Raw genomic sequence first — 15,230 nt, 5'->3', positions numbered from 1 at the left:
ACGATAATCATACGGTTACCGTGGTAACCACCAAACCGTGAGGCAGCGGTTACCCCACCCCAAGTCCATGCACTGCACGGTTCAATTGTACGACAGTACAAGTGTGAGTTTTGATCTGGGAGTAGTACTACTATGGCTGTGTTTAGATCTAGGGGTGAAAATTTTTACCGTGTTACATTGGATATACGGATATGCATTTGAAGTATTAAACATACTCTAATAACAAAATAAATTACAGAATCCACCTGAAAACTGCGTGACGAATTTATTAAGCCTGATTAATCCGTTATTAGTAAATATTTACTGTAGCACCACATTATTAAATTATGGTGCAATTAGGCTTAAAAGATTCGTCTTATAATTTACACGCAACCTATGTATTTAGTTTTTCTTTTTGTTTATATTTAATACTTTATATATGTGTCCAAACATTCGATATGACAGGGTGAAAAAACTTGCCGGGTAGGAGTATCTAAACCGGCCCCATATATGGTTTAAACAGGAGCACTTGATACTCAGGGTGTGTTTAGTTCATGAAAAATGTTAGAAGTTTGAATAAAGTTGGAAGTTTGGAAAAAAAAGTTGAAAGTTTATGTGTGTAGGAAAGTTTTTGATGTGATATGATGTGATGTGATGGAAAGTTTGGGATAGAGAGAAACTAGGCTGTGTTTAGTTTCTAAAATTGAGGAGAAATTTAGAGAAAGTTGGTAGTTTAAAAAAAAGTTGAAAGTTTATGTGTGTAGAAAAATTTTAAATGTGATGTGATGGAAAGTTGAAAGTTGGGAGAAGTTTGGTGTGAACTAAACCGGGCCTAGACACAGCCTCAGATCACATGATATACCCACGGCTAGCCAGCGTGACAGACGGGGCCAAACGCCGGTGCTCTATCCCGTCTCTGACACTTGCCAGGTTGGTTGCCCAGCCTGCCAGCGCCGGTGCCACATGTAAGACCCAGCAGTTTACTCCAGGCGATGCGGATAGAATAGCGCAGCGCCTGCCTGGCTCGCTGACCAAGTCGATGGATTCGACCCTCTTCGGGAGAGCCAACGGTGGATTTGATCCGAAATCCCGAATGAATACTCGTATTTCTGACGGGCTGGACGGATGCCGAGGCGGTCGGTGCCGGTACGGCAGGTGCGGTTGGATTAATGTACCAGCTCCCGGCGCCCTGCGAAGCTTCGTAGCTGCTTCGTCCCCAGCTGCGGGAGCTCTACCACCACCACCCCGGCGCACGTGAACGCTCAATGAGTCCATCTGTCACTCACGCCTCCGCTGCGTCGGCCTGACAGGTTAGAGGAGGATTAGTAGTAATAATAGTACTCTATACGCCAAATTGAAGGTTTGATCCATGCACGTATCTGGATTCTGGACGTGGGGGGTAGCGGCTAGCCGCACGTAGATGGCACGAACACGGTTACGCAGCTGTCACGGGGCGTGTGCCCGTGTGGGATCTGGACGAGGAGATCGATCATGCGCCCCCGTACAACGGGGGTTGCACGGGATCCGGCTCAGTTGGGACGACGTACGCACGCAAGATTACGGTCGGAATTCCGGACGGAAACGGGAAAATCTCGCGTCGCGTACGTACACGGCGACGTGATGATGTGCGTCTCCAGATCCCGGCTGCTCCCCCGCCCGGGCCGCACGCGTGCCCCGCGGCCTGAAGAGCCCCGAGTCCTGGGAGACCCGCCCGTGCAGCAGCAGCGCGTGCGCTTGGGCGCTTCGCGCAACAACCAGGCGAGGCAACTAGGCAAGTGGTGGCGCACGGTTGGTGAGCGGGGGTGCAGCGCTCTCGGTGCCCGGGGTTACTGTGGATTTGGGCGGTTTGGCGAGGGGGATATGCACCCGGTTTGCTTGCACCGTCGCACGGTCGCCGTGCCGTGCCTTGCCGCCACCGTGCAGCAGCAGCAACAGCCACACCCGGACTACGATCGAGTTTAGGCCCTCTTTGTTTAGGCTTATAAGCCAACTTATAAGTCCAAAAGTCTAAACCAAAATAAACAAGCAGCTTTTTTATTTAGCTTTTTTGAAGCCATAAGCCACTCTAACACTATTTTAGTTCCTAGCTTTTTTTTCCAAACTTCTAATTTTTTTCATCACATCAAAACTTTTCTACACACGTAAACTTTCAACTTTTTTCTTCAAACTTTCAATTTTAGTCAAACTTTTAATTTTAACGTGGAAACACAGCTTACGACGGAGCGTCCCGACGTTTTTGGGATTCCTACAGCCTGGGGAATGTGAGAATGTTATCGTGGCATCTTTTGGCTGAAAATTTTGTTCCTAGCTTCTCCATTCGTGCCAGGTATGTTTGGAATTATTCCTTGTTGCGCGTACTATTTCGATGCCATCTGTTACTGACAATGCTGTGAAATTTAGCTCTGTTTTCTTTTCCCGTTAAGTTACTATGTTCAAGATCAAGGCGGTCCTAACTGCTACGGCTGTTTATTTGTTTAACTCGAATTGATAATAGGGACCTGATAACCTAATGTCTTCCTCGAAAGAAAAGGAAAGAAAATTAAGAAACCAATGCCGTCTTGATAAAAGAGAAGCTCAATCTAGCTACTTTTCCCATATGATATGTATTCCGTTCTATGGAGGTGGGTGCATACAACGATCTAGTTGGTGCTTGAGATTTTTCAGATCTCTACCAGTAAAGATTTTCTTATATTTTTTAAAAAGATCTGATACATCATGAGGAAGTGGCAAAAGGATCTGATACATCATAAGGATGAGGCAAAAGGTGGCGTAAAGTGGCAAATTCGTAAGGAAGTGCCAAAAAGAAAATTCGGTAATCGCCATATTCATCATAAGAACATCATGTGATTTAATCTGCGCACTCTTGAATCTTGATCATCCTCTTCCCCATGCTATTTAGCCATTACTAGGATTTAGGAATGTTCTCCCCGAGAATCATTACAGATAATGCAAGGGGGATTATTAGTGCTAATCATTGCAAAGTGCTGTTTCGTGGCAACTTCCTGAGTAAGACACAGGACCATGACCATCCTGATATCCCAATATTTCAAATAATTTGTGTAATGATCTAACACTCTGACATCTAGTAGGTATTTTGATTGCTAGTGAAAATTTTAGTATAGATACCTCCAAAGGAATCTATGGGAAAGCAGAAAACACGTATCCAGTGAAGCAAAGCACTAAAAAAAGCTTAAACGAACCCTGCATGGCCCAGAGAACATGATGCACTAGTGCATTTCTTTGGCCTACAGCCTACATATAGTTGAGAAAAAAAATGCTTGATGTATTTCATTTCGTTGGTTTTGCTAGATCCACACTCCCAAAGAACATTGCAAAGGAAAAAAAAATCTCGCTATTCTTTTTTTTTTGAAAAATCATTTTCATTTTTGAAAAGGCAAAAATCTCGCTCTTCAGCTGACAAAACACAAACAACTCTTTATTGGTGAACTCAATTGTAATTTAAAATTGATTTACTACCATATCATGTTTGCTGTCCATGAAGCTTAAGTATATGGTATATTTACAAATAATATTATAAATTGAACCAAAATAATTACCCTTGAAGAATAACATTGTTATGGCACATTGCCATTTATTAGATGATTCAACATGCCTGCAGACTGAAAAAAAAACATTTGCATGTTTTTTTATGGAGTATAACAGTATGAATTTTCATTCAAACATGCCATAAATTGTTTGTCATGGTATTGTAAAAGTCACTCTGAATTCAGTAAATTGATAGTGTGCTGAATATTGTTTCTAAATATTATGTTTGTTAGTAATACATTACTGCAGTCGAAGAATCGTAAACAACTTTCAATATAAGAATTTCCTTTACTAGAAGTATTTTTCGGTCCTTCGAAGTTACATTTACCTCAAAATGTTACTCTAATCAGGAGGTTTATTCCTCTTCGTGGATCGAGTTATTGAACATACTAATTGACTCTCAGGGAGTCAAGGATCATGAAATACTCATAGGATAAACTAAAATCATATAAATTTTCTTTGGAGTGAGAAACCATAAACCTGTGAACCAAAAAGAGCGTGTCGTTTTGGATATTGAAATAGAAATTAGTAATCAATGATTTATTTTTTATTTTGGAAAAGGTAATCAATGTTTTATTTTGAAAACCCTATAAATAAACAAACAATTTGTTTTCAAGATCGAAAAGAGTATAAAGAAACATAATACTCCACTTGTATTAGGAACATGTAAATCTTATAGTCCAAACCGTGTAACACTTGTGTGTAAACGTAGCATTGCTCTATTTAATAACCACCGAGATAGTTATGATTTGTGATGGCGCCCCATCTCCACTTGGCGCGCTATATATACGCACGGCTAGTCAGCCTCCTGTGCCACTCCCATCAAGCTCACAAGAAAACCAAAACAGCAACCAATCAACAAGCGATCGAGCACCTTCGCCGCCGTTGAAGACGACGACGACGACGACTCCGGCATGGGCAACAGCCTGCGGTGCTGCCTGGCCTGCGTCCTCCCCTGCGGAGCGCTCGACGTCATCCGCATCGTCCACCTCAGCGGCCACGTCGACGAGTTCAGCTGCCCGGTCACCGCCGGCGCCGTCCTCGCCGCTCACCCCAACCACACGCTCACCACCACGTGGTCCTCCGCCGGCGTCGGGTGCCCCACCAAGAAGCTCGTCATCGTCTCGCCCGACTCCGAGCTCAAGCGCGGCCGCATCTACTTCCTCATCCCCTCGGCGACCCTGCCGGCCGACAGGAGGAAGAAGAGCCGGCAGAGCTCCAACAAGAAGAGCAAGCGGCCGAGCCACCACCATCACAAGAGCAACGGCGCGGCGACGGCCGCGAGCACGGCGGAGCAGGACAACTACCTGAGGGAGCTTCTGTCCGAGAAGACGGCGGCGTCGGGTGGCCAGCGGAGGCGGCGGAGCGGCAGTCGGGTCGGCGTGTGGCGGCCGCAGCTCGAGAGCATAGTGGAGGAGCAATCGGATTAATTAAGGAGAGCTCGAAGAGCAATCTTCTTTTTCCACTCATATATATTCTTTTGGTTTTCTTTCTGATTTTCCGATGTGAATACCACGAGAGAGAAGGCATTTCCGGTTCTCTCACCTTCAATCCGTCGACGCATGTATAAACATGTCCGGGTTTGAGCGGTTTTTAGCTCGGGAGATGAGGGGAAAACGGTGACGGAATAAATGTAAAAAGAGCCCCAACCTGTACAAAGAGATTTGGTGGGTTCATTCAAGCTTTCTAAATGGAAAAAGGGCTTCCTTTTCTTAAAATGCTGAAGGGTGAAATTGAGTTTGACAATAACGAGAGTATAAAGAAATGAATTAAATATTAAAATATTGATTTAAAAAGGTTTCTAAAGAAATTTTGATGAAAATTTATTGTAAAAAGTCGTACATTTACCTATACGTAGTGCTAATCAAGACAATAGGCGAGTCCGGGGAGGGGTACAAGGGAGCATTTTGAATTCCATTCAAATTTATGCAACTTTTCACTCATCGAGGATGAGGTGCCCTAAGTGGGTTTTTGTTTGGAGAAAATGAGCTCCTCCAAAAATCCAATTCTATGCCTGGCTTTTAGCGAAAGAGCACCTCCCCACGAAGGTAAACCTTCACGAGAAGAAAATTGTGCAGATACCGATCTGTGAGCTCTGCAATCAGGAGGATGAAACAACTTTCTACATCTGCATACAATGCTCCTTTGCTCGCTCCTTCTAGCATGCAATACAGATTCAACTGTCGATTACCAGCATGATTGATTTAGTGAGTCTGCAACGGCCGCCAAATCTCCCCTGAAAACACTTCCAAGTTTTTTATGTTCTTTGTTTTGGGGGCCTTTGGAACATGATGTTGTGTTCCACGGGATGCAATCTTTGCTGAGGATATTAGTGACGAACTGCCTAGAGGACACCACTATCTTGGCGGAACGTCTTAATAGCGATGGTAGAGTGTTTAATTTGTTTCATCATGGAAGGAAACTCTTTCCTCTTATTTAAGATAAGTTAGACTCTAATAAACTGTCTAGTCCCCCCTCTTATGAAATTCAAGTGGGGAAACTCCCCTGACCTTTCTAAAAATATTTCTGATTTAACAAGGGAAATGACTTTAAGGGAAATTCGATGCATGCTATTACAAATTTATTATTTTAGGAAAATATCATTACTATTCCCGTTCAAATTACCTTTTTTATCTGGAGAAATTTTTGGTACTTTGATCCGTACAAGATCCATTCGACATTTTGAACGCGCACATGAACATAACAGTCAACTCAATCACCTTTTGAATGATCCAGCCTGTGTGTGTTGTATAGCACCGCGGTAGCATTATTTAAGTGAAGTCAAAATGCTAACCATTATTGGAGATGTCATTTCAAGTTCTCGACATTAATTAGGCATTGTAAGCTAGCAGCGCGGCACTAACATGTGTGCTAGTCCCACAACTGATGACTCCAAACAGGAACTCATCATCTTCAAGTTGTCTAGCTTGGTGTTTACTCCTGCATCCTACTCCACTGGCTCATGCTTCTTCGACCTTTTTGGGCATATTAGCTGCTCATATCTTGTATAGAAATAGTCAAGTCAATCTCTTAGCTGTACCTTGGACAAAAATGCTCCAGTACCTGTTACTATTTCAACCCTACTATAGATTTTATGGATTCGGATCCTCTGCATTACCGCAGAGGAACACTGTAGCTATAGTAATATATGAGGAGAACAGTGTTCCAATGCACACAATAGTGATGCTACAGGGGTGATTCACTGTAACTACAGGGATGACAGTACTGCAGCGTCACTGTTTAGTACTGTGCAGATTTACTGTATCGCCTTATCTTGTCCATTCGTCCTCGATTGGACGGTCCACAGTTCTCCTAATGCCGGGCACTGTAGCACCTCTGCATTTTCTCCTCCACAGCAGATGATCCGAATTCAGATTTTACTCCTTTGATTCATTATGTGTCTTTCCATAGGAGATACAGAATAGCATTGTTGGATGTAAAGTTTGATGTTTCTAGAAATCGACAATGGGAAAAAAGAGGTAGCTCACGAGACTTAGTGGATATGTATGAGTAAAGTAGATAACAATTTAGACAAGTTCATGCCTTCTCGATAAAAAATAATATCCTATTCCTGTTTCGTGATTGTATATGTCGCATGTTATATTGATCCGACGATTGAGTTATGGATATACCTTTAAAGGACTCTTTGCTCATCTTATATAAGTTGGGAGGCAAGATTATAATAAGAAAAACATAGCAGGAGGTCATTAGTTTTCTTATCTATTACTCCCTTGGTCCTATAAAAAAAAACTTCTGGCTACAAATCTAAATATAGGCTATGTTCAGATTCATAGCCAGAAGATGTTTTTTCAGATAGAGGGAGTACATGATAGTACATAGCCCAAACTATAAGCCATGCCGTATTACTTAAGGCAATGTTAAACTCAAGTCCGAGTCTGTTTACATAATTAATACGGGATTGCTATCTGTCTTGCGACAGATTTTGGAGTCCCATATCATGCAGATTTGTGAACGTTGGATTGTGTCAAGATTCGTGCCTTTGTCTAATGTGGATAGACTTTTTTGTTGTTTCGTGGGCTAGTGCAGTTTGAGTTGGATTCTTGTTTGGGCTGGATCCCCGTTTGGGTTTTGGTTTGGGCTTTATGTGGGTCCCACTGTACTGTTCATTTTTACTGTAGATTTCGAATTGCGCGCCTCCGACACAGAGAGAAAATTTCGGACAGAGGAGAGAGAGGCAGAAAACGCAACTCAGCTCTCTCTCTCTCTCTCTCTCTCTCTCTCGTTGACTCCGCCTCGGCGACGGGTTGGCGATTCCGACCATCGTCGGCGTTTCGCCGGCGAAGTTTGGTTTCCTTGCTCCAGTGAGTTTGTGCTTTGGTGTGTGCGTTCCCCTGCTTGTGCTTTTGCTTTTTGCTCGGTTGAATCGTCTCCTTTAGTTTTTGTTTGAGTTATGTTTGATTTCTCCTTTGTATTTTGTGTAGGTTTCCTTGGCGAAGTGGTGGGGGATTCCTGCTGTCGACGGCATCTCGGCGGTGAAGTGTCGATCTGCACTTTCAGTGAGGTTTTTGTGCTTCTGCTTTGTTGTTTCAAGTTTTGGTTTAATCCTCTCCTTTGTTTTGGTGTGCAGGATTGGATCTGCTTTAGTTTGCTTTTTGCTCGGTTGAATCTTCTCCTTTGGTTTTTGTTTGAGTTATGTTTGATTTTTCCTTTGTATTTTGTGTAGGTTTCCTTGGCAAAGTGGTGGGGGATTCCTGCTGTCGACGGCATCTCGGCGGTGAAGTGTCGATCTGCAGTTTCGGTAAGGCTTTTTTGCTTCTGCTTTGTTGTTTCAAGTTTTGGTTTAATCCTCTCCTTTGTTTTGGTGTGCAGGATTGGATCTGCGTATTTGATTCAGTTTTTGTTGTGGAGATTTGTTTTTGGCTTATAAGGTGAGTTGTTTTCACTGATTTGAATTTTATTTTGGTGGAGATTTGTGTTCTATTCATGTGGATTTGATATGTTGTTCGTAGATTTGGTTAGTTATGGGGAGTTCCTATACATCATTTGATTTTGACCTAGTGACAAATGAAGCAGTGATGATTTGTTTGGATTATGTGATGAGTATTTTTAGTAGTGATCTTAGTTTTTGTTCTCTGAAATATTTCAGTCTAGTAAGGGCCTTGTGCTTCAAATTATAGTGTATAAGCAGGTTGATGCTCTGATCTAGCTTTGGGAATCTATGAGAGCAGAAAGCTATGCTATGAAGTAACTGAATATTTTTGGTTATTGCCCTGTTACAGATATGTTTATCATGTTAAATTATTTTATTGTGGTATAGTTCTGTTGTTTTGTAAATTTGGTATATGTTATTTTTAGCATTTGAAACTTGCAGCATGTGCAGAAGTTTGCATGTTTGTGTGACTGAGTGTTGATATACAGATTTGAAGGATGCTTGAGTGTGGCCTGCTTTTGTGATATTTTGTTTGACTGTGTAGGTCTATCATTTAAAAAAAATCTGATTGTATTTTAGCTATTTGTAGTTTTAAGAATTTTGGTAGTTTTATTAAGTAGGTACCATACTTGTTTTTAAATGGAACTTTTGTCAAGGGTGTGGGGTGGTATTTGCAGTTGCTGTTTGATTTGCAGTAGGTGTCCTGTGAGTTTAATTTGTTCCTTCAGCAAAAAGTATGCCTACACATGAAGCATTATGCATTATTAATGTTTTTTATATATATTCTGTAGAACTGTATTTGATTTGGTGGGAAGTATTTATTTATAGTTCTGAATGTTCACTGATGTAATATGATTGCATTTTAGTGATGTACTAGTTTAAACCACTTGATACGCAGAATTTTGTAGTCATTTATTGTTTTTTTGTTTTTGCCAGATGATGATACATATGATTTCAATTAAGCAAATCAAAGTTCTGCACGTCATCAGGCAAGAAAATTATTCATTCTAAGTGAAAAGAATGATTAAATTTCTTGTCTGATGATGTGCAGAGCTTTGAGGTGTTTTTTAAATATCTGATGGCATTTTATTTTTTATTGTATATTTCTTGGAAGTATGAATGATAATTAATATCTTAATCTGATTCAGATGGTTAATTTTGTTTAATGCAAAAAAGCACACAAAGACCTTTGGACTTGGTGAATCATTTTTTTTATTTGATGCAAATATAGTGTTTTTGATATTTTGTATGTCAAGCATGATGCAAGTGTTCTGTGTTGATATTATGTACAACTATAAATGAATTGGTTGGTATTATTATTTATAGTGTTGAATGTTTAGTGATGTGGATTCAATTCATCTTTTGTTTTTGTTGTATAATATGTAGATGCCTCGTGTTGATAAAAGAAAAAAGGCTGCCAAGGCTGTTGTTATTTCCTCTGATGAATCTCATTATGATGATTCTGAATCTTCTGAGAATTTTTTTGATGGTGTTTCTAAGGTTTTGTGATAAATGCTCTTTTTCATTATGTGCTTTTTTATTTTTTGTATGTTCCATTTCATTTATGTATTTATGCCACATATTTATTTTTCTGCTTTGTTAACAGTATACTGATTCTTCTTCTGATGATAACATGGAAAAGATTTTGTTGAAAATATTCAAGAAACAGGTAATTTTTTTGTGATTTAATTATTATTATCTTTTCATTATGTTTATCACTCAAATATTTTTTAATTTTTCTTGTAGATTGCTAAAAAAATGAAAAAGAAGTTTATCAGTAGTTCAAGTGATGTTTTTCGGAAGCATAAGGTACCTAAATTTTAGTTTATTTTTTCCTTTTGTGTTTTAATTTTAGGGTTATTAATAAGTTTTTGAAATTAATGTACCTTGTTTTTAAAATTTTGATAGGCTAAGAAAGCGAAAGGAGTTGTTAAGAGTGATGGTTCATTTTCAAGGTTTTCTGCCAAGTATTTTCGTCGGGTTGTTTCATCGTTGTCTCCACATCAGATGTTTGTTATTGAAAAATATGGTTTCAAAAATCTTCTGTTGTTTGATAGCGGTGGTATTCCCAAAAAATTTGCTGCTTGGATTTCTAGTAAGGTTGATCTAAAAACATCTGAAATCATCTCGAAAGATAGAGCGATTCCTATTACAGTTGAGTCTTTTAGAGATATCCTTGGACTCCCTTTTGGTGGCTTAAGTTTTGGGAAAGGTTATGATGAAGGAAAGAATTTCATCCTTTCAAAGTTTGGAATCAGTTCTCTGACTTCTGTTAGATATTTTGGGGATTTGCTGATTGAGCAGAAATAGTTGTCTGATGATGAAGTGATAATATCATTTTTGATTGTTGCGTTGGCTTGTTTCATCTGCCCAAACTCTTCATTGTATCCTAGTGTGAAGTACTTGACAATTTTTGAAGATTTGAATCTTTTGTCATCTTATGATTGGTGCAAGTTTGTTTATGACTGGTGCATGAATCGCATAAAGAAATTCCAAAAGTCAAAGAACTTGGGTGGTTGTTTGTACTATTGGGCTGTAAGTTTTCTTTGTATTCTTTTTATTCATTTTTGTTACTTTTAATTTTTTGATGTTATCTTGTATAATAATCTTTGAAATTTTATTTTTTTTATTAGGTTTCGTATCTTGATACTGTTGATTTTGGTGAAAGAAATGTGCCAATTGGTTTTCCTCGAATGTCTGTTTGGAAAGAAGGAATGATAAAGAGGTATTCTGACTTTGATAAGATAGATGATGATACTTTTGGACTGAGGCCACCAAGAGTTATTTGTTCTACATCTAACTCATAGGTATTTTGTTTTTAGTTTTGTATTAGGTATTTCTTATTTTCTGTGTTTAATGTTTGCAATTTATCTGTTTAGTAGTTAAATCAACTTATATCACCTTCATGTTTGATTTTTAGTCTGCAGCTGCACTTGATGAAGCATTATCATTTCGTCTTAAGCTCAATTCTGTTATTGGAGAAGCATTACCTAGTTATCTCAAGGACATGATTTGTACGATGCTAAAAGATCATTTATTTTATCTGAGTATGTTTTATTTTTATTAACCTTTGTGCTAACAAAACAAATTTTCAGATGTTGACAGCTATGTTCCTTTGGAGAATGACTTACCAGATAATGTTCCTCTTGCTGTATGCATTTAGTTAAAGTTTATATCTTCAGATTATTGCATAATTTATTTGTAACAAATTGTTATTATGTCTTTTCTACTGCTTTTTTATTAGGGTAATTTTGATAATGCTGGTGATTTCAATTGTGCTTCTGGTTATCTTCCTTCAATGAATACTGGAAATGTAAGTATATATTTGACTTCAATTTGTTTATATTTTGCTTTATATAGATTTTACAAGTGTTTGAGTAAGCATATTTTTATATATCAAATTATATTAGTTTTGCTTATCTGAAATTTAGAGGTCTTAGCTAAATGTTTATTGTATTGATCTAAATTACAAGGAATAATTTTGAGCCATTGGCATGTTAGTGCTGCCTAGCTATTTTATAATGCTTTTTTTATGTTTTCCAAGCAATGAACTTATTATATAGCATTTTTTTTAGGCTTCGACTTCTGTTGTTGATGATGGCATTGCTGAGAGCTTTGGTGATGGTAAAATTAACAATATGAACTATTAATTTCAGTTTTTTTTCCTACAATGCAATTTTTTAACAATGATTTTTCTTGTTTATTTATTGATCTTTAGGTCAAGCATTAGTTACACCTGATGTTGGTTATGCTAAAAACTTTAAGAACTCTTCAGATGAAAGATTTAGTGGTATGTATTTTTATCTTTGCCAAAAAATTTTGTTCTTTTAAAATTTTTGTTTATTTACTCATCTATGTTTTAAACATTTGCAGCGTCTGCTATCGCAACTGCAGCTGCAGCTGTGAAGCATGTTGCAATTAAATTTAAGTCTAGGTTGCCCCAATTCAATGGATCTGAAAATGTGGATCGTGCTGTTGATATGTTCAAGCCTTCATACAAGAATTTATTTCCTCAAGATAATGTTTGTGATTCAGTGGCAAACAAATCTTTTGATATGGAAGGAAACAGATGGAAATGTAACTCCTTCATCCAGCCAAGTAATTATTTTTGTCTTTTGTTCCCTTTGTTATTTATTTTACAATCATTAGTTGATAATTTATTTATATTTCTTATGTTTGTCAAAATAATTGCAGGCTGGTATTTCATTTCACTCTGTTGAAGACACTCCAGAAGAGTTAATTCAAATCAAACATAACCGTGAGGGAACTGCTAGGACTCCTAACAGTGGAATCATCAAAAAGAGGGTGTTTGAAGACTTAGTAGTAATTGTTTTCTTTGTATTGTCATTTAATTTAGAGTTGTTTTAGTGTTATCTATGTTACTAATGATATTGTAATATTTTGTGTTTGCAGAACTCTCCTGATTTAATCATTGTTGGTGAATCTAAATTTCATGATCGTTGCAATAATATGACTGCTCAAAGTGATCTGATTTATAATGCAAGCATTCTGCCTACTAGTACTGCTCATCATGCGAGTTCGTCAGGTGGAAAAATTCCCCCACATGGCCCTAGAAGAGTTCTTGCTAATGCAAAGTACACTAGTGATCCATTTGTTGAATTGCATCGCCGTTTTCCAATTTCTGATGTTGAAAATCGATACTACATTGCTGTTTGTCGTCTTGCAGATAGTTCGAAATGGCACAGGTGAATATTTTTTGTGATTAATTTTTGTGGTTTTTATTTATTTGTATGTTTACTTATTTTCATATATTATTTTCTTGCAGTTATGATGCAGTAAATATCGACAATGTCAAAGCTAATTTTTACACTTTTGGACATTCTTTGAAGAAAAGTGGTCATGTGTGACCCTCTGTTATGGCTGTTTTTTTGTAGAGTGATGTTTCAAAATAATCACCCATCAAAATCAAAAAAGAATTACATTTTTCCATCAATTGGTATAAGTATCTTAAATTTTTTTAGTCTTGTGCTAATGCTTATATTTATTTGTATTCAGTCTATTTTAAATCTTTTGTTCTTTTAAATTTGTTAGGAACAACTAGTGGTTGACCCAAGTTTTGCTGATGCTGAAAAAGTTCAAAAATCTTTTGAAGGTGCTGCAAAGGCTAGGAGATTGGATTTGTGTGATATGGTATTATTATGTAATCCTTACTATATCTTAGTATTATATATTTCTCTATTTATTATATGTTTTTTGATGATGATTTATTTTTGCAGCTTTTTTTCCCTATTCACTACCAACAGCATTGGTTCTTGTTCATTGTTGATGTCAAAGATAGAATGTTTGTTTTTCTAGACTCTAAACATGAGGAACATTCTGAATTTTATGAAAACCTGAAGACTTTTGTAGTAAGATCTTTGAACTAGAAGTTTTCATTATTATTAGTTGATTTGAATGTTTAAACAAGTAGTAATGATAATATTTGTTTGGCAGGTTGACAATTTTCAGAACTTGTGGAATAAGTTTGTTGGTAGTTCTTTGGATTTTAGTGTTTTCAAGACTGTTTTTCCTCCTGTCCCTCGTCAAGATTATGAGTATGTTTTCTATTCATACTTGTTTTGTTTACTTGTTTTATTTTCTTTTCAAAACAATAGAAACATGGTTTCTTTATTTGTAGGTCTGATTCTGGAGTATTTGTTATGAAATTTATGGAAATTTGGTCTCCAAGGATTCTTCTTCCTAATGAGTTCTCAAAGCAAAACATCAACAATATCCGAGTGAAATATGTAAACCAGATCTTTTTTTCATGCAAAGAACAAAATGCTTCATACTGAAATCGAAGATGCTATTCTTAATTGGTTTAATCCTGTAAGTTTTAAATTTTCAATATAACATGTTATTTCATTATTAAATTAGTGATATATGTTAGTTATTTTTGTTTTTTGCATTTTTCTTGTAGGAGAAATTTGCTCGTCAATAAGGCGCTTGGCTGTACTTCTGTCAGCAGTTTATCCATGTTTCAGTTAGAATCAAACAATTCATTGTATAGGACCAACATTGTGTTGCAGTGAGAATATGTCTGATAAATAGTAGTATATGATTTAGCTATTACATAGTGTCAAGTTTGTAAAAATATCTTACAAACAGTGCCAAACATTGAACTTGCAGAGACAAATTACATGTCTGAAAATTACTATGTATATATATACTATATAAATGTCTTGCTATTCTAAGTCTTGCTGCTAATGCTTGATTTTGACTTTGCTTTTCTTATTTGCTTTGTTTCTTCCTGCCGGTTCAAAGCTTCTTCAGTTTTCTTTTTACTTGGAGTTTTTAATTTCTTCAACATGTTGTCTTGAATCTTTTCCTACAAGCATTTGCATTGGTTTTTACAAGGTTAGTAATTTAATGTGGTCTTGTTGATATGTACAAAAATTGAAAAAACAAAAAAAAATTTACCTTTACCTGTTCCACTTGGTTTTTTGTTTTCCTTTTTTTTTCTTTGCTAAATTGAACTCTATGTGTTTCAATGGGCAGCTTGGAAATGTGTGATCTGTTCTTCCACAGTGACTGCAGTGATTCACATGTTTTTCTTCTATTTGTTCCCTAATAGTTTTGTATCGCTGTTGTGGTCTTCCCTTTGATTTTGCTATCTCTGGATCCAATATCTGAAGTTCATTAACTACTGTATTTTCTACTTCAACATGATCAACTTCTGAAGCTGAATTTGCATTGTTCTGGTTTTCTGTACTGCTTTGCTGTTGCCTTGTCTCTTCTGGACTCCTATTTTTCCAAGCTTTATCAATCATATCAAATTGTTGCATCATGAACTCATATGATTCAGTTGTTTTGG

General features: G+C 37.4%; 1 protein-coding gene across 1 annotated transcript; it reads left to right on the top strand.

Annotated features, from left to right (window-relative positions):
* The first annotated feature begins 4,343 nt into the window (after positions 1-4,343).
* Positions 4,344-5,257, top strand: LOC127757976 (uncharacterized). The gene has a single exon (XM_052283575.1). It carries the CDS (start codon positions 4,440-4,442, stop codon positions 4,953-4,955), a length of 516 nt encoding a protein of 171 aa, XP_052139535.1. The 5' UTR covers positions 4,344-4,439; the 3' UTR covers positions 4,956-5,257.
* Positions 5,258-15,230: the final 9,973 nt, after the last annotated feature.

Source organism: Oryza glaberrima, chromosome 1 (assembly GCF_000147395.1).
Source record: "Oryza glaberrima chromosome 1, OglaRS2, whole genome shotgun sequence".
Lineage (NCBI taxonomy): Eukaryota > Viridiplantae > Streptophyta > Magnoliopsida > Poales > Poaceae > Oryza > Oryza glaberrima.
Note: the sequence above shows the minus strand (reverse complement) of the source record. Positions and strands in the feature narration are given on the sequence as shown.